Genomic DNA, 23,212 nt, shown 5'->3' with positions numbered 1-23,212 from the left:
TCCTCACACGACAAAAAATACAACATATTATTTAAATTTTAAACAAATATAAATTTAAAAATAATGACAATAAAATATATAATAATGGTGCCTATCATATATATTTTTTGGGATAGCTTGTAGTGTAGGTATGAAACAAAATATTATACAATTCAACTTACGTGGAACATTTTATGGGGGTTTTGCCTAGTTAATTCGGGTCAAATATATCAATAAAATATTATTTTTTTAATCCGACGATGACATGTCGAATTAACAGTATAGGGGCTCATCGTAGCCATCGGTACCTAAACTATAGTTAGTAGTTTTACATTATACATTTACAATCGTAATTTATTACGCGTGTCATAATTAATGTTATGTATTGTCCTATTGTGTGTTTACTGTTTAGTATTTAGTTATTATATGTACGATATAACAATATTACACAAACTTTATAGTAGTTTTTCAAATAATTGTTATTACATTAAGCATCTATTTGAAGTAATTTTTTTTTTTTTTTAATTTTTACTAATTATAGTTATAACTTATAAGTTATAACATAATATAAGTATAAAGTTTGAAGTGTAGATAAACTCGAATACTTTCCATGATGTCGTATCCTAATTAATATATTAGGTAGGTATACCAAATGGCAAATGACAAGTAAGTAGGTACTTACACAGAATTTATTTTAAACTAATAATATGACCTTAATTTTTATTAAATGTAAATAATTGTTCGTTTATTATATCTGTTGTGCACGGTATGTTTATGTTTGATGAATAATCAATAATTATTATATAATAGATATTAGTTTATTAGTTTATACCTACGGGTTGTTCAATGAACATCTAACTACGTCTTATTTATAATATGTGGAACACGATCTATTAGACAATTAAGATTATTATTATTATCATCAGTATGACAGTATGGCATTAAATATTTTATTTAAACTAAATACATTTCAAAATACAACGAATCCTGCAGTTCCAACTTTCAATTGAAAATCATTACAATTTTGGTTTACATTATACTATAGACTTGAAAACAGTTTATAACAAATGTGGTGATGAATATTATTTTTTGGTATCAACCATATGTATTAGGCATATTAATAATATTTTTATATACCTAATACATAAATTATAAAATATAATTTTAGGCTGTTAGAAATACGCAAGTGTATTTTTCAACAATTAATAAACAAATATATTGCAATGGTATATGTATACTTATATTCAAAATAAACGTTTTGAGACGAATTAGACCATGTTTTTAACCTCTGTGTATACTAATTAAATTATTTTAAAATAACATCACGTGAATAAATAATTTAGAAATAAGAATTCACCAAATTATTATTTATTTAATTAAAAGTGCCTAATTTTAGCCCGGGCCAATCCTAGGGTAATATTGAAATAATTTAAAAAAATAGTTTGTGAATCTTTATTTTGAAATTGTTAAAATTTAAAAGCAGAAAAAAAAATTACTCTTACAAATAACTGTAGATACTCAAAATGTTTAACAAATGTTTTTATGACCATTTTCCATACAAGATAACATCTTTAAAACATTTAGACTCTTTTCGAGCTATTATTATAGGCTATAAGCATGATATATTATCAATTTTTCTTAGTTTTTTTATAAATAATTTCTTAATTGGTCAAAAAAGTTTAGTGTAAATCCACAATAGTCTTAATGAGAAGTCTGAGATAGTCTGAAGTTTGGATCTTCATGAAATTCCTCAATTGTGAAAATAATTGGCAAATTATTTTGCAGTTAGAAATTAATAAAAACTTTTCATTTTATATCTAACATTTGAAAAGTAATACAAAATTTCTCATAAGTTTTTCTACCTATAATAAATAAAAGTAAATAGTTATATTTTTTGGTTACAGAGTGAAAAATGAACTAAATATATCTTATAACTTATAAGAAATTATGTTCTACATTTTCAATATTTAGCTATAGAAATTGAACATTTTATAAATTTTTAACTAAGTATAAAATAATTTGCAAATTTTCGAGATTTTGATGAATTTGGTAAACATTTGAACTTTAAATGCTTGTAAAAAAATCCGTGCTTATATATCTTTAATATATTTTAACTGCTATTATAACAACTTACGAGGAACCTTATATTACATTTTCAAGGTTTTTGAACCAACGACATTTTTTTATTGACATTTATAAAAAAAAATATTAACATTTTAACTGTCTATAAACAGCTCAAAACGAGTCAAAATATTTAAAAATTTATACCATGTATAGAAAATTATAAAATTAACAATTTTTGAAAATCTTAAGTATCTATGGTTATTAGTTTTGAAGTTACACCAAAAAACCGTATCAGTTTTGTCTAAGACTGATTTTCCGTAGATTCAAGATTCTAGATTCAATTTTCTATCAGAAGCTATCCACAAAATTTAACATCGTACAAAGTAGTTAAATTTATATAAAGACACAAAAAAACAATAAACAAACACGCCACTGAAATAATGTATAAATAATAAATAATAAATAATAATAAATAAATAATCGCTCCACTCAGAATCTAAAATTTCTGGGGGGGGTCTACCGCCGCTAAATCCCCCCCCCCCCCACCAATAACTACTTCATTGGATGATGAAACGTAATATAGTATCGCATGACTATACGATCGGTCAAAACTCAAAAGTTTAAGTTGGTGATAACGAAGACATTTTTGATGAAGTTTGTTGATAAGGATTTGTGATAAGGTTTTAACGCCTTGTCGATCACATTTCGAAGGAGAGGATATTTTTGAAAGTCGAGTTTGAACGTCTAGCTATCTGTCATGAACCGTGTAATTTGATAACTAAACAGGCTGGATACGATACCCCGGCGTGTAAAAATCGAAAACTGTTTTTGAGTGTCTAGCAAGTCAGCCACCTCACATAAAAATTGATTAATGTTCAACTTTGTAGCCTAGGTAGACAATACGATTTTATTTAGTAATATTATTGGTATACCAATAGGTTAAATTTTTATTTTAGCAGATAGATCAATAAGATAACTAGCGAGATCACATTTTTGTACGAACAATCCAAACGCCATCTTCGTTTCACACCGCAAAGTTTAATATGTGACTATTGTACCTATTTTGCCTATACTATACGCCGGGTAACACCTTAGGTTTGCGCGAAGCATTATGATTAATAATAAAGCGGGTGAAGTATAGTCAGTTAAGTCCATTTATGTGAATAGATAAATAAATGAATAAATATGTTTTTTGGTGGCTTGGTGTGAAGCTGTGGTTGGCTTCATTTTTTGAACCAGTGGCCACCCGGGTTCTAGTGACAAATGCTAATTTATTATATTATAGTACGTATCATCTATGACAATCGCCAATTATCACCGTTCGTCAAAAAAAAATGTTCCCCCCTCTCGAACGAGTTGTTGGGGCAACACTGAAATCCATACATCAATTTCTTCTAAATTCGATATTGGCATTTGGCGGTGGTGAAAGTGGTGGTAGTGGTTTATTAGATGGAATTAAGAATTAAATTGGTCATGTTGCTAGTAAAATGGAGGTCAGTATGATGTACTATGTAGAAGCAAAATTTAATGAGATTGTATACAAATTTTTACGAAGAAACCGAACAAATATATTTTAAAAGTGAAAACATTTATGTACGATTTAGTTGACCACCTGCTTTTTAGTAGTTTTCACACACAACAATATTAAAATAGTTAAACTTTAAACATGATATTATAGTAATTTTTCAATAGTTGAAACTATTGATCACTTACAATTTGTCTTTTATAAATTAATACCTACCGACATTCTTATTTTTCGTACCACTATTATAAATAATAGGTAATATAATTTTCTAAAATATTGTAATAATTGACATTATTTAGTTAAGATAGATCATTTATATGTTACTGTTGTTACTGATATAGTTAGTGATGTTGGAATGTTGGAATGAATAAATAAAAAGGACAATGAAGCATTATTAAGGGGTTTGACTTTGACATAGCCATAGGTATAGACTATAGACATAGCCGCAAATATTTGGGGGGGACTGAAGCTTTACTACAATTTATAATAATATTGAATAATTTTAAAAAATAATTTTTTTTTTTGGGGGGGGGTGCCTTGACCCCTAATCCCCCTTATTTACATACTTTATTTTATTTTATGCCCTATTTTAGCTCCCTATTACCTATATGCGTTAATGCGTTATGCATATAGCTGGTAATTTCAGAATTTAATTTTTCTGGGATTTAACTGTCTACGTTATCACTTTCTATAAAACTATGTCTGTCTGTGATTCTAGTTTCAGGCTTTCGACTATCTAGAATGAAAATACTGTATAATATTTTATGTTCATTTTATTTTTTATATGAAAACAATTCTGGAACTATAATTTCCAGTTTTTTTTTGTTTTTTGAAGTTTTGCTTTCTATAATTTTATTTTTCTGTTGTATTTACTTTATGGATTACCAACGTTCACTTCATTTAATTCTGGAAAATTACGGGCTTCCCAAGGGCCAAGGTGGATCGAAATGAAGGCGCCACTGAGCCAAGGCGATCGCCAATCGGTATTAATGTTTGAAAATATTGAAGAGAATAAAATTATAGATAGTAGCAAGACATCTTCTAAGACGGCATGATAAAGAATATTGGAAAATATATTTTCATTATCATGGTCGAACCCATAGAAAAGAGATAAACTGTATGATAATAATATTATGCTCGTATCTACAAAAATAAATATAATAAGTAATAATTTGTTATTTAATTAATAAATAATCGGTAATACGGTTTGGAAACGATGAACGTTAATTTAAACATATTAATATCGTCATTGTTGTAATTTATAATTCGTAGAACTGTTTTTGCGGAAATGCAATACCTAGGTATGTGTCCGGTGTTTGCGTGCAACTTTTGTGGTCGAATGGACATCACGTAATGATGTCGTACATTTCGTGATCAAAGTTCGTGAGCGATTGAATAGGTTAGGTAGCTGTCAAAACCATGTCGTCGCTGCTACAGTCGCTGGAAGAAGTTGACGAACAATTGGCCGAGTCACTGATCAGCAACGGTGGTGACCAGGACATTTTCGCCGAAAATAACGTAAACTTTGTCAATTATCTTAAACCTACCACGGTGATGGTGGGTCATTATAAGTCGTCATAACTATCTTAATTGCATGGACAATAATGATGTGTTTAGAAAGGACAAACCGCCCTGCACTTGGCGTCTGCCCGCGGTTTTAAGCATGTGGTCGACATTTTGTTAGACAGAGGTACAGGTGTGTGCGCTAAAGACTTAAACGGAAACACTCCGCTGCATTTGGCCGCTAGAAATGATAATCTTTCTGTGATCAATAGTCTATTGTTCCGACAGCCCCAAGTTGCCTGCGAACAAAACCATGTAATAACGATAATCTAAGTGCAAATTTTGGAGATCATTACTTAAAACTTATACTTTTGTATCTGTTTACAGAATGGAGATACACCGATGCATATAGCATGTCGTTATGGTTACCTAGAATGTGTGATGAAATTAATGGAACACAGTGGAACAGCAGACGTAGTTAATGAAAATCTGGATACACCGCTGCTGGTTGCCATAAAAGAAAAACATGAAAATGTTGCGATATATTTACTTCACAATGCTCCCGGAAATTTAGACATTTTTAATAATGTAAATTCATTTTCCGATAACTTTAAGAAAAAATAAATGAATATAAGTTTTTACATTAGGAAGGTAATGCTCCTATTCATGTTGCTGTACAAGAGGGTTTGTTAAATGTTGTGGAAACAATAATAAATATGGGTCATGGTTTTGAGTACCCTAATGATAGAGGATTGTATCCATTGCATATAGCTACTAGATATGGACATGTCGAAATTGTTAGGTAAGCATTCTACTTCTGTGACAATATTAATAAATATTATTTGATTAAAATGTACATTTAAATTGCTTTAGGTATTTATGCATTGCAGGAAGTGATCCTCAGCAACGTAGTGCAGACAACATTAAACCTGAAATAACTGCTATAAAAAATAATCAAAAAGAAATAGTATCAATATTTACCAAATTGAACACTGTTAGTTAGCCTACACTTTCAAATTTTTTTTTTTTTTTTTAAATTATTTATTATTATTATTTTTTTTTTTTATTACATCAGAATAGTGCAAGAGAAAATTACATTCAACAACTACTAATAAGTCATGAATACATACAAAACACAAATTTGTTGTTTTTTGGACATTCCAATGCTGGAAAGTCATCAATTATACGTTTGATGAAACTAGGTCTGTTTTCAATGCTTCTTGACAAATCACGAAACACTTTAAGAACAATTAACACCAACAGTAAGTGCACATCTAATCAATTATAATTTTATGACAATACCACTCATAAACATTTTAAATAGGAACGAATACGTCTCAGGGTCAGTGCATTAATGGAAATGAGATGAGTCTTACAGAATATAATACTACAAACACTTCAAATTATTATAAACATGATGGTACTAAGGGTATAGCAGTTCAAAAGGTTTAAAACAAAACATGATCACTTCTTTTTTTTATCAAAGCATCAAGCAATTATGGTAATGTTAATATATTTTTAGGAAAAATTATCGGGTATTAACGAATGCACATTTTGGGACTTCTCTGGGGAAGATACATACTATAATTCTTATCATCATGTAATTCAAAATACACCAAACAAAGTGGTTGTTATTGTTTATAATGAGCAACACTCTTCTACAGAAATTTTGAAAACTGTACGTTATTGGCTTAGTTTTGTTCAAGCAAGACTTCAAACCACAGAACCAATAAGTTTGTAGTATAAGAAATATTCTTTTTAGTTATACTAAAATCAGTACAATATCTTTTGTAGGTAAGAATGGTATTTCAAATCATTTAGTGCCTGTGATAATTGTTGCTACACACAATGGCCAGAGGATATGTCAGCAACCTGACCAATTAATTAAAACTATGAAAGATGAGTATGGACATGTATTTCAAATGTACGAACAATTAGTACTTTTTAATATAATGGCAGTTGATTCATTAAGTGTGAAGAACTTTAAAGAAGCAATTAGTATAAGTAAAAAACGACTTCATTTTGTAAGTATTCCTAACAAGTTTAATGTTAATTAAAGTAAAAAATATAGAATAATAATTCAATTTACATAATGTTGTTTTGCACACCATAATTAATAAAACAAAATGGTTAAATTCAAGTTTTCTATCAGGGATACTATCGAGGTGATATCATTTGCGGTGCAAACAGTAATGGCAGGTTAAATAAGCTGTCATTCTTCACCCGTGGTGGTTATAAATTACTTGATGACCCACCTAGAGAAAACTATTATAACACTAAGTCTTCAGTTACAAGAATTGAGGTTTAAATTATATTTAATAGTGCACAGTTTTTTTTTTAAACAATTTTTGATTATTAATGGTGTGCACTTCTTGAAATTTCACTGTGTGCAATTAAATTTTAATAGCACATACATGTGTTACAAAAAATACACAAATTATTGTATTTTATTATTTTAGGAATTTCACTATAATTTATTACTTTGAGTTGTTATATAGGTATTCTCAACGTGATATTTAATCTTTTCAGTATTATTTATTTTTAGTCATGAAATTATACATGTATTGAGAATGTTATAATTTCTTTATTTTATTAAATGATTGCAGAACATTCCACGAATGAGTGGTTTTTGTGAAGCCGTACAGAACTTTTTACCTAAACTAAGAAAAATTGCAAATCCGTTTCCAGTATTGTCTTGGAAGACATTCTGTGATACTATTCATCTTGAAGTAAATCCACTGGCTACTATTCAACATTTAAATATATTACTTATCCAGCTGCAAAACCTTGGTGAAGTATGTTTGTCAATGTTCATTAGGATTAAAAGATTAAAATGATTGTTTATTATTTTTCTCAGGTATTATTCTTAAAATCGGGATTACAACCAGATTTGATTGTTATATCACCAAATTGGTTTGGATCAAGTATAATTGGTACACTGTTTTCAGTAGACTTTTTGATCAGTCAAACACGTATGTCTGGTTCGTATCAAGCAAATGATTTTCAGATTATGTTTCCTCATTATGATGCCATGTCAGTACTTCAGCTATTGGAAACAATGAAAATATGTGTCCAAGTATGATAAATTGTTATTAATTTTCAACTTAATAGCATAGTAGTATAGTACTTTTAATGAAATATTGCAACTACAACTGCAATTATCTTATTTCTCACTTGTATCTTTAAACTTTAAATCTATTATTTTAGTATGATAATGATGGGGACATTGAATATGAATTCCCAGCATATATCATAAGAGAAAAAGATGAAACATTGTGGAAACCCTGGGGTAATAATGTCGTTGACTGTTGTTATGGAGGAATTCGTCTTAGTTCTCAACCGCAATTTTTTGAACTTTTAACATCAATTTTTATTAGAATACAGGTATTGAAAATTGATTTATTCTTGATATTTAACAAATATATTTCTTATCCATATTAATAAATGTCTAAATATTAATTTCAGGTTGAATTACGATACTTGCAAAACAATTATTATGAAGATATGGACAGTTACCTATATCAATGGTACGGTGGTACTGTATTATGTATAAGCAATATAGAGTGCATGGTATCCCTAGAGCAAGATGGTTGTATTGAAATAAAAATTCGAGGTTCTAAATCATCAAGTTATACCTGTTTTTATTTTCTAGAAGAAATATTGCATTCCATTAATCTAGTAAAAATATTTTATTTTTTAATATTTGTATACAGTCAATGTACAATTGCATTTATAATAACAAAATTTAAAAAAGTAAATTATAAATATGAACCATAGGTTTTGATTGAAACATGTCCAGGAATGAAAGTAATTAAAGAATTTCTCAGTCCCTCAAATTTATCCGAACATATCCTACAGCCTCATGGTTATGGCGTTGATAATATATTCTATTCAGTTCGGAAAACATCAGATTTCAAATCATTTGTTGTTAATCCATTAACTGGAAAAAAAGAATGTGTATTGGACATAATCGCATTTGGATGTGACCAGGTAAATATTTATTCCATTGATAATATGTCACATTATGTGTTTATTCGCAAGAATCATATTCACGCATAATATGATCCAATTAAGGTGGAAAACATGTTATCTTGTACGGATAGTTTACCACTAACAGAACTGAATACCATGTGTCGCCAAGAATTAAGTCGTCTCATTGATCCAGTGCACCCATTAGGAAGAGATTGGGCATTGTTTGCTCTCAACATTGGATTGGATTCAAAAGTTCAACTATTTGATAATGGACCAACTAGTCCTTTTCTAGCACTGATAGATACATGGGCAACAGTTCAACCTGAGCCAACAATAGGTGAAAATACACAAAAACTAACTATTTACAAATTTCATCTTAATATAACATTTAATAATTAACTTCTCAGGTACATTGGTTGATCAATTAAATGAATTGGGACGCGAAGAAGTAGCTCTGGTTGTGTTGCAGAATATACAATGTTTTAGAATAAAAGTCATGGACATTAATAACTGTCCCGTAACATTAAATCAGTTATAAAAATATGTTTAAAAAGATTTAATGTTATTCAATTTTGGCCACATTAAGCACCAAGTTTTAAATTATTATTTCTAGTCAATTAAAATTGAAAGAAAAAGTATGAATTTATATTAAACAATTATTTTTCCTAAACATAATTTAGATACTGTGTTTTGTATAGCAAAGATTATATTATGTTATATCACTTACACATAATTTATGATTTAATTTGTATTTCTAACAATGTGTGATATGAATTTATTTTTAAAATGCACTAGTGTAGTGCGAATACTAATTTTAGTTTTTTTTACACTTAATTGATTTAATAATAAAAATTGGACTGAGAAGAGGAAACCTCTATGGCTTTATTTTATTGAATAACTTGAAGGCTTATTCCAATAAGTGTAGTTCTTCACTGTAAATTAATTTAAATATCATTAATTAGATGATTTCCAATTGGGAAATGATAATTTGTCATCTGGATCTCTTTGATACCTTGTGACATATGAAAGTCCATGTTCACCATAAGAATCATAATTGTCAAAGCGTTGTAATTCCAAATAACTATCTGGATAGTTTGGTAAAAAATATATCCAACAATCAATAATATCTGCATTTGGTAATTTGACTTGAGCCTTTTGTCGTTCATAAAAATTTGGATGATTTTCAAAATCGTCCAAATATTCCAACATTTTTGTGTCAATGTCATATATTTCACCTCTAATTTCCTAAAACCAGACGCAACATCTTTAGTAAAGTATTAAATGTTATTTCAATACATATAATATTGTATAAAAAATAACTTACATTCCCAGTGCCTTCATTTTGTAACAAAAATGGTATATTAAATCTAGTGGAAATTACTAAGGAATATTTATTGACCGTGACGGCGACTGATCTAAACACTGCACAGCCATTTTTAGTGTCATTGAGATGGTAATTATTAGGCTGATTTTTTTTCAACGTTCCATAAACAAAAACTGGTTCCATTTTATACTAAAATAAAGAAATGACAATGTAGAACAAAATATTCACTTGCAATTAATAAATAATTGTAAGTACATTTTATTCAACCTAAGAAGAGACCAAGGAGGCGACCAGTTTTGGTCAGTGCGTAGCTCACACACAACTGTTTCCCCTACTCAATCAACTACCAGCAGTCAATACAGAGAATAATCCAACACCCATGCGCACAAGTCAGCTGTCCTGGTCACTTCATACGTTGAATAGAATATAGATAAATCTAACATTTTAAATCTAATTCAACTAATTAAAATGTGTGATTCTACATCAATGAATGCTACTACAACACAACTAATGTTAAGTTGTTAATCAACAAGTCATCCATGCATATAAAACAAGAGCAGCTGATAAAACTTACATCACGTCAGATTGAGGATTGAATGCATTTCAATTTTTAAGTGCATAGCAATGTTTGAAATTTATGTTAATTTTATTTTGTCAGTTGTACTTGTGGTTCATAAGCTACTTCATTAATTATGTTAAAGTTGAAAAAACATTCTTTTATATTTTTTATATTGCTTACATATCGTTTTTCTAAACTAAATGATAATCGGTATGTTAAACTATTATTAATTAACCTAATCTTAAAAAAAATATATTATGATAAAAGGCATCATTATATTACTGTTTTACATTTCAGTAATCATTACACTTTTGATGCTAACAACTCAGTATTCAACTATTATACTATAGTCTGTCCAGTAAGAGAACGCGCATACTGACCACCAAAACTGGTTCCCCCATGCAACACCCTACCATCGGTGACGCGGTGGGATGCGCCGAATTGGCGCATTCTTTCACTGGACAGAGTATATATGAATACTAACCTATTTGAATTAAATAATATTTTTAATAAAAAAATCAAGTAAATAAGAGTAAATAAAAACTTTCTGGTTGTATTTTATGAAATACAATTTTAGGTTTAATTAATATTTTAAAATTAAATCATGGTCCATAAATTATATTCAATACATTATAAACAAAATACTAATTAATTGTTTATTTTAAATACTACAATAAGCCTTGTCGCTTGAGATCTTCATAAGTTTTCTTAGTGACTACATTTCCTTGAGAATCTTCAAATTCTTCCTCATTCTCTGGTTGCCACCGCTCATCGTGTTTCATTGTTTTTAATTTTTCCCAAAGTGCAAGTGCATCTTCAATTTGTGTGACATTAGCAAAATGTGCAGTATTTGGTATACCCAAACATCTCATGCCATGTGCATGTCTCCATTCAGCAAAATGTCGCTGGAATGCTTTGGGACCTTTATACGTAAAATTACCACAAATCTCACAGTTATAGCTAATATTTAATCCATGTAACTTATATAACCAATACGGAATCGGCTTTCCATCCCAACCAAGAGGTAAATTTTTTGGATTATAAGGGATATCTTCTCCTTGTTCATCATCAGACTCTGAAGCACTTGCCTCATTTTCTGAATCATCGCGTTCTCCCTCAGTTCGAGCTTGTCTTCTTTGAACATTCTCTTTAGTTGCTAATCTCTGTTCGGCTAGGAGTTCACAGAACCTATATACTTGCGCCTCAAGCATTGCTAATTCCTTTTGTCTTTCTTGTTCTTTAGTGCGGTTCATTTTTCCTGGCTTACCCTTGGCTAACAAAGAAGGATCCAATGAAGTTTTTCCTTTGGTCGAAAATAAACGTTGAGCTCTTTCTTCCAGAGTTCCGCCACATTTCAATCCTAATGCCATCAAAGCCGATTTCAAACGATCTAGTCCAAGAGAGGCTAATTCTTCCCAAGAAGAAAAGGCATACAAATCTAAGTGTGCTCCAACATTGGCTAAAGCACTACTTGTATCTTTCGGCCAACCTGGAAAAGTACCTTCTTCCCATTGATTTATAAACTCAATTCGAACAGTATCCATTTCATTGTCAACATCATGTAAAGGTTTTATTCTTAAATAATAACCATGCAAGTATTCCAATAAAATATCTACATATTTTCTATATTCTGAATTTTTACGGTCTTTAGGAATATCAAACAAATGATCAAACATGGATAGGTAAGTAATGTAATCAACTTTTTCAACTCCTTTTAAATTCACATACCTTTCATAGCATTCATGTAAATCCAAATATCTTCCATAACCTTCTTCATCGGTGAAATCTACCATGTTGGTCATTTCCTCTGAAGGATTCTCACGGAGGTTATTCAAATCTTCAAACTCAACAGATAACGGCACTGATATTTCATTTGGATGTTTCTTATGAAAATCTTTAATGCCTTTTAAACGAAAATAAAATTCAGCAAACTCATTTGGACCAGTGATGGATGTAATTTCTTCTTTGCGTAAGCCATCTTTATCTTCATAAAACTCTTTTAGTTTATTAGTTCCTTCCATATATTGATCAAGCAACAATTTTTGTCTGTGTTCGGAATTAATAATATCTCTGGTCGTAGATTTTTTCCACAGCATTTCTTTAACCATAGCATCAACTAACCGTTCTCGTTCTTCGTGGTAACGACGTTGCTGTTCTATTAAAGTATCCATTTCAGTTCTAATGTAATAACAATGGAATACAATTGTAATTGACTTGGAATTTTTCAATTTTTACTTAAAAATACGTACATAAAATAATTACTAACAATAATACTCACAGTGACTAAGTCCGAAGTCGCGCAAATCGCAAATGTTTATAATCACAGAAGAACTACCAAAGTCTGGAACTCGGGAAAGAAACCTGACGAATTGAAAATATATGAATCGGTATTAGGTTATTGGTATAAACTATAAGGTATTCGGTATAAGGTACTAAGTATGAAATGATCACGCCTCGATTTCACAACAAATATAATTTCGTTCGGTGACGCTCATAGGTGGGTGGGGGATTTCCGCGTCTTTTGATCGGTTTAGGTTATCATGGCATAAACACCAAAGTCCAAAATCAAAATCTTGATATGATAATTTATTCCAGAAAAACGTTACGATGTTAAAAAGTGTTATCGTACGGGTTTTTGTATTTTGGCCTTCTGTGGTGCCGTGTGGGGGGGGGGGGGGGTGGTGGGGTACCCACCACTGATCCGAAGATATTGTCCTAGAAATTCTCCGTCCTACTATTAATAATATATAGATCTCCATGGTCTCTAGGTCCCCAGCGGTTAACCTATAGTTCAGTATGGTCTTCCCAGTCGTGGTGTTATGGGATTATAGGGTCTAGTTTGTTGATCTAGTTTAGCGTACACCGCACCACAGTATATTGTTATCTATCTTAGTGTTTATAACTCTTATTGTTAAATGTGGCTACACTGACTAATAATAGTAACATTCTTATCTGTATTCACGTATTACTATTTAGGATTTACATTTACTATTACTATTAAAATGGGGCAACAGAAAAAATGTATCAAATAAATATTATAAATTATAATTATTAATTTGTATACGTACATATTTGTAGTCATTTAGACATGTTCTACTGTGCCTCTTGTATCTGCATTTTTTTTATCTGAACCATTGTGAAGTGTCTTATTTTTATTTGTTTGTTGTGCGTTGTAATCTTATAAAAAGCCTTGTACTTTTCATAATTTATAATTCAATATGTTTTCCAAATTTCTAATCAAATTAAGTTGACAGATATTTAAATATCGCCATGATAAAGGTGTTAGGTTTGATTTCCCTAGTGGCATTTGCCACTGCTCATGACCAGCCTTTTTCTGGTTCGTTCATGAGCAAAGAAGAGAAACTTGGTCTGATGGAAAAAGCAAAAGAAATGTTCTATCATGCATACACAAATTATATGGAACATGCATATCCTGCTGATGAACTCATGCCATTAAGTTGTAAAGGGCGATGGAGAACAAAAGAGAATAACCGCGGTGACATGGACGATGTACTTGGAAACTACTCTCTAACTTTAATTGATACGATGGATACACTGGTTGTCCTTGGTGATTTACCAGAGTTTGATCGTGCTGTTTCAAAAGTGGTGACAAGTGTGACATTTGATAGAGATGTCGTTGTATCAGTATTTGAAATTAATATTAGAGTTTTGGGGTGAGTAAAAAATGTTTAAATCTGAACCTATTATACTTATACAATTATTAAAGTGTTAATATATAATTTAATAATACATTTATCCATCTATGTCAATTCATAAAATGTTTTGAATAACTAATCAATGATCAACTATAAAATACTTGTTAATATGATAATTATTCATTTGTTACTTTATTGTAAATAAAAAAATACCAAGAGATCTAATTGTATTTTATTATATTTTAACTGTAAATATTTAATTATTGTTTGTTTTCTATTTTAGAGGCTTATTGTCTGGACACATTTTCGCACAACATTTTAAAGAAAATTCTAATCATTTGCAATGGTATAATGGAGAACTATTAGCCATGGCCAAAGATTTGGGGTATAGATTAATGCCAGCTTTTAATACAACAACAGGAATACCATATTCTAGAGTAAAAACTAAAATAATTTATTACTTGACTTACATATTACTCATTAGCTTAAATAATTTATACTTTGTATTCTGTAGGTTAATTTAAGATATGGTATCAAAAAAGATCAACTCCATCATTATCAAGAAACATGTACAGCTTGTGCCGGAAGTATGATTTTAGAATTGGCAGCTTTGTCACGTTTGTCTGGTATACCTATATTTGAGGTAAAAATATATTATACTTAAAAAATTATAAAAACTCTTGTAAAGGTTTATAATATTGTTGATAATGTTATTCTTTCAACAGGAAAAAGCTCACAGGTCAATGGATAGTTTGTGGAGTTTAAGGCATCGGTCTTCCAATCTTATGGGAACTGTTTTAAATGTTGATTCTGGTGATTGGGTTCGAAGAGATTCTGGAGTTGGAGCCGGTATTGATTCATACTATGAGTATTGTTTAAAAGCTTATGTTTTACTTGGAGAGAGTCGTTACTTATCCAGATTTAATAAGGTTAATAAGCAATTTATTAATACTGTTATTATATAATTGTAAATATATAATTACATATGGATTTAATTATTTAGCATTATGCTTCTATTATGAAGTATATAAGTCAAGGTCCTATGTTATTGGATGTTCATATGCATCGACCTCAAATAAATTCTAAAAATTTTATGGATGCATTGTTAGCTTTTTGGCCTGGTTTACAAGTACTTAGTGGCGATCTAAAACCAGCAATAGAAACACATGAAATGTTGTATCAAGTGGTACAAAAACATAACTTTATACCGGAAGCATTTACTACTGATTTTCAGGTATGTTTTAATCTTCAGTTTTTATATTTTAGTCTTCAATGATATTTGATTGATGGAATTGTTTAGGTACATTGGGGACAACATCCTTTGAGACCTGAATTTTTAGAGTCAACATACTTTTTATATAAAGCTACTGGCGATCCTCATTATTTAAATGTTGGTCGGCAAGTCCTAAATTCTTTGCAAAAATATGCAAGAGTAGAATGTGGATTTGCTGCTGTTAAGGATGTTCGAACCACTGCAAATGAAGACACGTAATAATAATTTATTTCTATGCTAAATATCTGAGAAAGTGATACCATTTTAGGTAAAAAATATTAACTTACTTTATGAAATAGTTTATTTTTAAAATTTTTCTTCCTTGTATATTATGAATAATTCATATTTGTACAATTTTAAATTATAGAATGGATTCGTTTGTGCTAGCTGAAACATTTAAGTATTTATACTTATTGTTTGCTGAATCTGAAGATCTCATAATCAATATTGATGAATATTTATTCACAACTGAAGGTCATTTATTACCTTTATATTTATCTGTTCAACCGCAAAATTATACAGACGCTGATAAGGTAAAATTTTATTTTGTCCATTTAAACCAATGTTTAAGGATCATAATTAATATAATTGTATTATTTAAAGATTTTAGATGAAGATACTGATCTACCTAAAAGATCATGTCCGAGTTTTGACAATTTACTTACAGAATCTATAAGAAAACCATTGAAAAACATGGTTGATGGACTATGTCCTAATCGCAAATCAAGAATAGAAGCGAGAGAGTTTGCAAAAGTTTTCCAAGTAATTTTTTTAAAATAAATAATTATTTGTTCCCATTTTATTATAAACTATTACAGTTTGGCAATGAGAATCATATGCAGAGAATAAAAGCAATGGGAATTGTGGTAACTAAACTTCCAAATGGCCTTCCTCTTCTTTTTATGAATTCTTCTCATGTAAATATTTACTTTTCTTTTAAATAATTAAATTGATTAGTTCATATCACAATAAATAATTATTTATACTATTTTAGGAAAGCAGTCCAGATGATCAAATAGATGGACATGAATTTTTAACTGAACTAAACATTATTATGAAAGATGTTAACCAAAAAGAAAAAATTAACTCTGCTAAATCAGTGTCATTTGACGACCAAGATGGACAAAAAATGTCTTTATATGCCGGTGCTGCCAATTTTGGCCTCCCTTTGAATCTCGGTCATAAGGTTAGATAAAATACTGATATCAATATTATGCATTACATGTTCTTTAATTATCATTTATTTTTAATTTTGTTAAGGTTGCAGCTCGTATTGCTATTGCAAATCCTGTTAAAGGGTGTGAAACTTTAATTAATCCAGGGGTTGTTAAAGAAAAAATAGTTTTAGTTGAACGTGGAGACTGCATGTTTATTGAAAAGGTAAGTTTAATAACTTATATTTATTTTATATTATTCAATTTTTTTTTTTTTTATCATGTAATTGGTTTTGTTTATATATTTATAAGATCTCACATTATTTTTAATTCCCTTTTTTATTTATTTAATTAAAACTTGATTTTTTTTTTGTTTGATTACATTTTTATTACTCTAAATTAATGAAAAATTGTCCAGATATAAAAAATTCCGATTACCCTTAAACTCTGCCATTTTAACACCAAGAAATTGGGGTTCAATCACCAAAATGCATGAAAATATACAATTTTTTTTATATGTAGGGAATTGTTAGTAAATCCTTTCAAGATATTATGTCAAATATATTTAAAACTTTGTGTAAATATTAAATAATATTAATATTTGATATTTTATTAAAATGTTAAGTTATTTCATTGATGATGGTATGACATAATGGTATAGTGCTTTCCACATTACAACACTTAAGCTTTGGGACTTTCTATAGCTACTTAAAAATTAAAATATTATTTATTTTTAGGCACGTAAATTACAAGAGGCCGGTGCTGTAGGTGGTATTGTAATAGATAATGCTACTGATTCATCTGTAATAACATCTCGAGCATTTTCTATGTCAGATGACGGGATAGATGATGTAAGTATACCTCTGGTGTTTTTATTTGCTTCAGAAGCTCGACCATTGCTGGATATGCTCAATATCAATCCAGATCTTCTTGTTACAATCAGTGAACTTCCCAAAGGTATTTATTTTATTTCATATTTTTATTTTATTAATTACTATTTAAACATACATATTTTAGACACTGAAGCAGAAATTGATTCTGTTGAAGATACCGGAACTATGATCAATAACTCAATAGATAAACTAAAGAAAATTATAGGAGATATAATGACTTCCAATGATCCTACTCAGGTACAACTAAACTTCATGCTATTAGCATTTGTATTAGAATTTTTATTTTCTATTACTATACTCTTGTGTAGGCACAGAATAGGTCGTTAATTTATTTTAGATTTTTATTTTATTCAAATTCCAATTTAAATGTGATATTTTTATGAAACTTTCAATTTATTTACTATTGTTTTAATTTATAATACAATTTGATAAGAGTATTATTTATTAGGTTAGGTATTGTTATAATAATTAATTTGGGAACATATTGTCAAAGCATATCAATCATACTACTTATTAATTATTAATTATTTGAAATACATTAAAAACAATTTTAGTATTACTTCTGTTTTAATTGAATATATGATGCAAATGTTGCATTAAACTAAATAAAATATCTTTGATAATAAAGACTTATTTTTATATTAGAATTTTATATTGGAGTGCGGAAGCAATGCAGCTTTCTAATATACCAAGTAAAATCCAATAGGACTTATCCTATGTTCATTATCTACTGTATATTCTCTAGTTCAGTGGTTCTCAACCTTTTTGTAGTCACTGACCACCATATAGTTTGCCAATTAGATTGAATTAAATTTATATTATTTTTTTCAATACAATACAAACCTATATCCTTGTATCAAGGACGGGACCAGTCCGCAGGTTGTTGGTTGACAACCACTGCTCTAGTTTATTATTTTAGTTAATAGATTAAATAATATTTTCCCTAATTTTGTGATATTTCTAACTATTTAAAATAGTATTTATCACACCTGGTCAATATTGTATAGCGATGGCCATTAGTACGGTTTGATGCATTAATCAATTAACACTATTTTTAATTTAATTAATATATTTATACATATTATTGATGAAACCATTAACAATAAATTGGTATATTATAGTTAAAATTAAGAATTATTATGAAATATAAACATGTTAATAATATAGATACCATATTTTGCTAGGAAATCAATTACCTATACTAATAATATTTCAATTTAAACTAATATATTATAGTCTATACCAGGAGTGTCCAACCTTTTGGGCAGGCTGGGCCACAAGCCTTTTTATATTAATTTACATTTTATTTATAATTATACCATAACGAATAATGATTAGAAATATTTTTATAATATTGTAATTTATTTATAATTACAAGTAAAAAAATATATTCATTTATAGTTAATAGAAGATAATTTTTTTGAAATTTGAAATTTGAAATTGCCTTTTTTGTAAAATTATAATGAATCAATTAAAGTTAAGGCAATTTGAGTTTAGTTGTCTGATTACTAACATCAATAATTAATGTGCGTCCATTCTGACATTGCAATCACTATCCGATTACAATAACAATTATAAATTCATGTACTATTAATTTAGTTTTAATAAGTTTTTAGTTTAATATTCTTAATATAAATTTTTTTCTCATAATAATGTATATCATTAATTTATGGTTTTTAAATTGACTTCGGACCCACATTAAAGTCTACTGCGGACTGTGGGTTGGACACTCCGGGTCTATAGGCTCGTGACTCGCGAGGGATAATAATGTAGAAATTCCTTTTTCTATCAAATATTAGGCATACCTAATAAATCAATCTATCTCTATACTCTGTTCAGTGGCATAGTGCACTATATCCAACTGGTTTAACCCCCCGGGTAAATTGTTGGGATGGTAGGTGGATTTTAAATAATTAAATTTATCTTTGATACCTACTTATTATTATGAATTATGAGAAACGTAAGTTAGTCTTGCCCATTATCCCAGTGTGCGTAATATAATATTTTTATGGTTGTAATCCAGTTGGGATGAGTGAATAATATATCATTTTTGAACATTTAACCTTTTGGTAAACTATCTGTGTTTACCATATAAACAGGGGTCACCAATTAATATTAATGGGATTATTATTTTACATTAGGAATTTAAGAATTGTTTAGGGGCCACCAAAATTCAATATTCATATTCAACTAAAAGCAAAATCAACAAATCAAATAAAAACTTATGAAAGAAAACTTTATTTGGTTCAGCATTAAATATAAATTTCTTGTCTGCGGGCCAGATAAAATTTGCACACTGACTGCAATTTGGTGACTTCTGTATAGAAGAATATATTATAGAACTATTACCTACATGGATTACAACCCACCAACTTCATTATTTATTCGTTTCATGCATTCTCGAAGAAAATAATTGATTTACTGTTTAAAGTTGTGTTAACTATCTAAATATATTTTTAAAGTATGATGTTGGGTAGATATTTATGAATTATGATCTTTGATTTGAACATAATGAAACTGTGGAAGTTATATTTACATCTTGAATGCAAAAGTTATAAAATCTTTTTCACACAAAAAATAATCATTGTATTTTTAGTGAGTGTCAAACCTTAGTTTCTTAGAACTAATGAGAACAAATTTATTTTGTCGTGGTGGACCACGAATTAAACTCAATTCATACCATTATGTACAACACAGTATACATTAGAAAATGAACTAGAAAGCATCTTCAATTTTGCAGCAAAAATAAATAATTAATGACGATTAGCAAATATCTGTTGGCTCATTTTTTTTCAGTTGATTAATTAATTTAAAAATTAAAAAAAAAAAAAAAATATTCAATTCAACATTGATAAATATTGACAACATTTCTGTATTCTGATTCGCTGCCAATATTTGGTATTTTATATACTATAATATACCTATTCTAACCTTTCCCCTTGCTATCTGTTTTGTGTGGTGTAGGATCAGGTGTCTGACCTACTAAAATGGAAAGGATATAGTTCGATTGACAAGCAAACATTTTTGAAATTGCTCATGGAGGCCAGAAAAGGAATTATAAACAAAAACGATGATATCATTAAAGTGGATGAACTGCCGCCATCTAAACAGAAAATTTCTGAAAATGATACTCGTAGGAAAGTTGATCCAGATGAAAATTGACCCCAAGTGTAATAATTGATTTTAAAGAACTAAGGTAAAAGAAATTCTACCGAATTTCAAATAAATAACAACTGTACTTATTATATGTTATTATATTGTAAATTATTTCTTGTTATTTATTATGTAAAATTTATTCACATTGTAAAATGTGTTATAAATCAAAATGATATAATGAAAAAAAAGGCAATATCAATAAAAATTGTTATTTATACCAAGCATAATTAATGCAAATCCATGGACATATGGTATATATATTTTTTTTTTTTTAAGAATAATGAATTCAGTTTTATACATGTATGTAAGTAAGTATTTATTAATTTAACTAAAAAAAAAAAACATTTAAAAATTAAAAAAATATATACTTATGTTTGGTTATTTTTTTGAGCTCATCGTATTTTTTGGTATTTAAAGTATTCTAATATTTTTTTTGATTTGTTTATTGCGGCTGATGGCTAGCGACCAATATTGACCAAGTACACAGTACACCAGTTGTGTGGAACTGGCTTAAAGTCAGATATCAGAACTGAACTTCAAATTTCAACACAATTAGCTTGAAACTTTCCCTTGGTTTATTGGCAATATGCATTAAAAGTTCAAGGTAAAAATATCCATCTTAAAAAAGTCTGGTAAATACTAAATAAAGGTGTTAGGTAAAAGAAAAAAATGTTTATTCAAATTTATCAAATTAATAAACAAAATAGGTATACTGATATTCTGATATGTAACAATAACAACTAACTTTCTATTTAGTATGTTAAATTAATTTATAACATGTTAATTTAATAAATGATTTACCAGTAAAAATAAACAACTTATCTTGTTACTTCTAATAGGAGGTACATTGGTGATATTGATCACTACTTCAACTAGTTACTTGAAGATATAACCATAATAATAATTTTATTTCAGTTTTTGAACGCTTCTCAACTTTTAAGAGCACGCGATAATGTATATTTAAGATTCTGAGCGATGAATGTATTGATTTTACAATGATGTGAATACATAGGCATTTATTTTATTCTCGTCTGTATACATTTTATAGTAGAAAAAATGCTTTAATCTTCACCATCAAAGTCGAATGTAGTTTCCTGTAGCAAATTGGATCTTGTTGGTACTTTTGACGAGTCAAAAGCAAAATTCCTAGTACTTTCAAAATAATCGGGGAAAGGAAAGTTATTTTGTAAGTAATAAATAATAATTCATACAATTTTTAATTTTTAAACCTAATGTTTAAAAATGTAAATAAATTTCATGAATTCATCATATTTTTTTTTAAATCCAGAATACTTTTTTATAAATATTTGATATTAGAATTATGACAAAATTTTGTCAAAACTACAAACATTTACAAATTAATTTGTAGCTACAAGTCTGTAGACCATTATATTTTTATTCGTATTCCAAGATTCGAAAATTTAATTTAAGGTTCCATATAAGTTTTGCTTATGAGAATTAAAAAAAAAGATTATTATTCCACAAATATTTTTTACGAGCGTCAAGTTGAAATATTGACGCAACAGACAGTTGAACCTACAAAAATATGTGCAGGACATCCAGTATAAAAGAGCAAACATCAACCAAATATTATAAAGTGAAAACTTTAGGTCTTGTTGTTCTTTACTTCTTTATTTATCATATATCTTTATTCTATTTTATAACGTTTGGCTATGGCTTTATTAGGCATCCTGTGCTCTGTACATATTTTAATATAATTATATATATATAAGTGGACATCCTCACCAATGAATGACTGAATGAACTATACGAATTGACAAATAAATAAGTAATAAAGTTGAAGTTATTAAAAAACTGTTATTGGTGATTTTTAAATGTATGATGTGTGGGGGGCAATAGGGCTTTATCCACAAGCTTAGTAGTATACATAATTTTAGTACCTCTTAAATGTAGCTCTAGTTGTGCCTATGTGGCCATGTCTTTATTGGGCGTCCTGTATATATTATTATATATAGGTATTTATACAAAAGTGGAAGTCCTAGCAAAACTTTGCTCGAGTGGTACTAAACAAACTACTGCTCTACGGAATAATGATACTGTTCTGTAGAATCAACCAAATTTGATAATTTTTTTTTTTAACTAATATAGGGTAATATTTTACAGGCCTAATCAAACTTTTAAGCGTTTTTTTTT

At 28.8% G+C, this 23,212-nt stretch overlaps 4 protein-coding genes across 5 annotated transcripts; 2 read left to right on the top strand and 2 right to left on the bottom strand.

The window, feature by feature from the left end:
* The first annotated feature begins 4,702 nt into the window (after nt 1-4,702).
* Nucleotides 4,703-9,914, top strand: LOC132946838 (death-associated protein kinase dapk-1-like). 2 transcript variants are annotated; one of them, XM_061016933.1, is made up of 17 exons: nt 4,703-5,086; nt 5,186-5,386; nt 5,459-5,659; nt 5,719-5,873; nt 5,945-6,065; nt 6,147-6,333; nt 6,396-6,517; nt 6,594-6,804; nt 6,866-7,095; nt 7,224-7,373; nt 7,678-7,866; nt 7,929-8,147; nt 8,279-8,455; nt 8,537-8,749; nt 8,849-9,061; nt 9,146-9,380; nt 9,451-9,914. In XM_061016933.1, exons 1-17 carry the CDS (start codon nt 4,988-4,990, stop codon nt 9,579-9,581), a joined length of 3,054 nt encoding a protein of 1,017 aa, XP_060872916.1. In that variant the 5' UTR covers nt 4,703-4,987; the 3' UTR covers nt 9,582-9,914. The 2 variants fall into 2 exon arrangements, with proteins under 2 accessions (XP_060872916.1, XP_060872917.1); XM_061016934.1 differs by lacking the exon at nt 7,224-7,373 and having other exon boundaries at nt 4,704-5,086.
* Nucleotides 9,902-11,298, bottom strand: LOC132946842 (gamma-glutamylaminecyclotransferase C-like). Its single transcript, XM_061016940.1, has 3 exons — nt 10,942-11,298; nt 10,368-10,556; nt 9,902-10,288 (listed from the first exon to the last, which is right to left on the bottom strand). Exons 2-3 carry the CDS (start codon nt 10,548-10,550, stop codon nt 9,998-10,000), a joined length of 474 nt encoding a protein of 157 aa, XP_060872923.1. The 5' UTR covers nt 10,551-10,556; nt 10,942-11,298; the 3' UTR covers nt 9,902-9,997.
* Nucleotides 11,299-11,453: 155 nt separating this feature from the next.
* LOC132946840 (splicing factor 3A subunit 3) lies at nt 11,454-13,552 on the bottom strand. The gene is made up of 2 exons (XM_061016936.1): nt 13,205-13,552; nt 11,454-13,104 (listed from the first exon to the last, which is right to left on the bottom strand). The coding sequence occupies exon 2, from the start codon at nt 13,095-13,097 to the stop codon at nt 11,595-11,597; it is 1,503 nt and encodes a 500-aa protein (XP_060872919.1). The 5' UTR covers nt 13,098-13,104; nt 13,205-13,552; the 3' UTR covers nt 11,454-11,594.
* A 356-nt stretch (nt 13,553-13,908) lies between these two features.
* LOC132946839 (ER degradation-enhancing alpha-mannosidase-like protein 3) lies at nt 13,909-21,487 on the top strand. The gene is made up of 14 exons (XM_061016935.1): nt 13,909-14,600; nt 14,866-15,019; nt 15,097-15,225; nt 15,308-15,511; nt 15,586-15,816; nt 15,883-16,070; nt 16,223-16,388; nt 16,459-16,617; nt 16,674-16,772; nt 16,850-17,041; nt 17,116-17,235; nt 17,747-17,966; nt 18,027-18,139; nt 20,867-21,487. Exons 1-14 carry the CDS (start codon nt 14,197-14,199, stop codon nt 21,062-21,064), a joined length of 2,577 nt encoding a protein of 858 aa, XP_060872918.1. The 5' UTR covers nt 13,909-14,196; the 3' UTR covers nt 21,065-21,487.
* Nucleotides 21,488-23,212: the final 1,725 nt, after the last annotated feature.

This window comes from Metopolophium dirhodum, chromosome 6 (genome assembly GCF_019925205.1).
Source record: "Metopolophium dirhodum isolate CAU chromosome 6, ASM1992520v1, whole genome shotgun sequence".
NCBI lineage: Eukaryota > Metazoa > Arthropoda > Insecta > Hemiptera > Aphididae > Metopolophium > Metopolophium dirhodum.
This window is presented reverse-complemented; position numbering and strand designations above follow the sequence as displayed.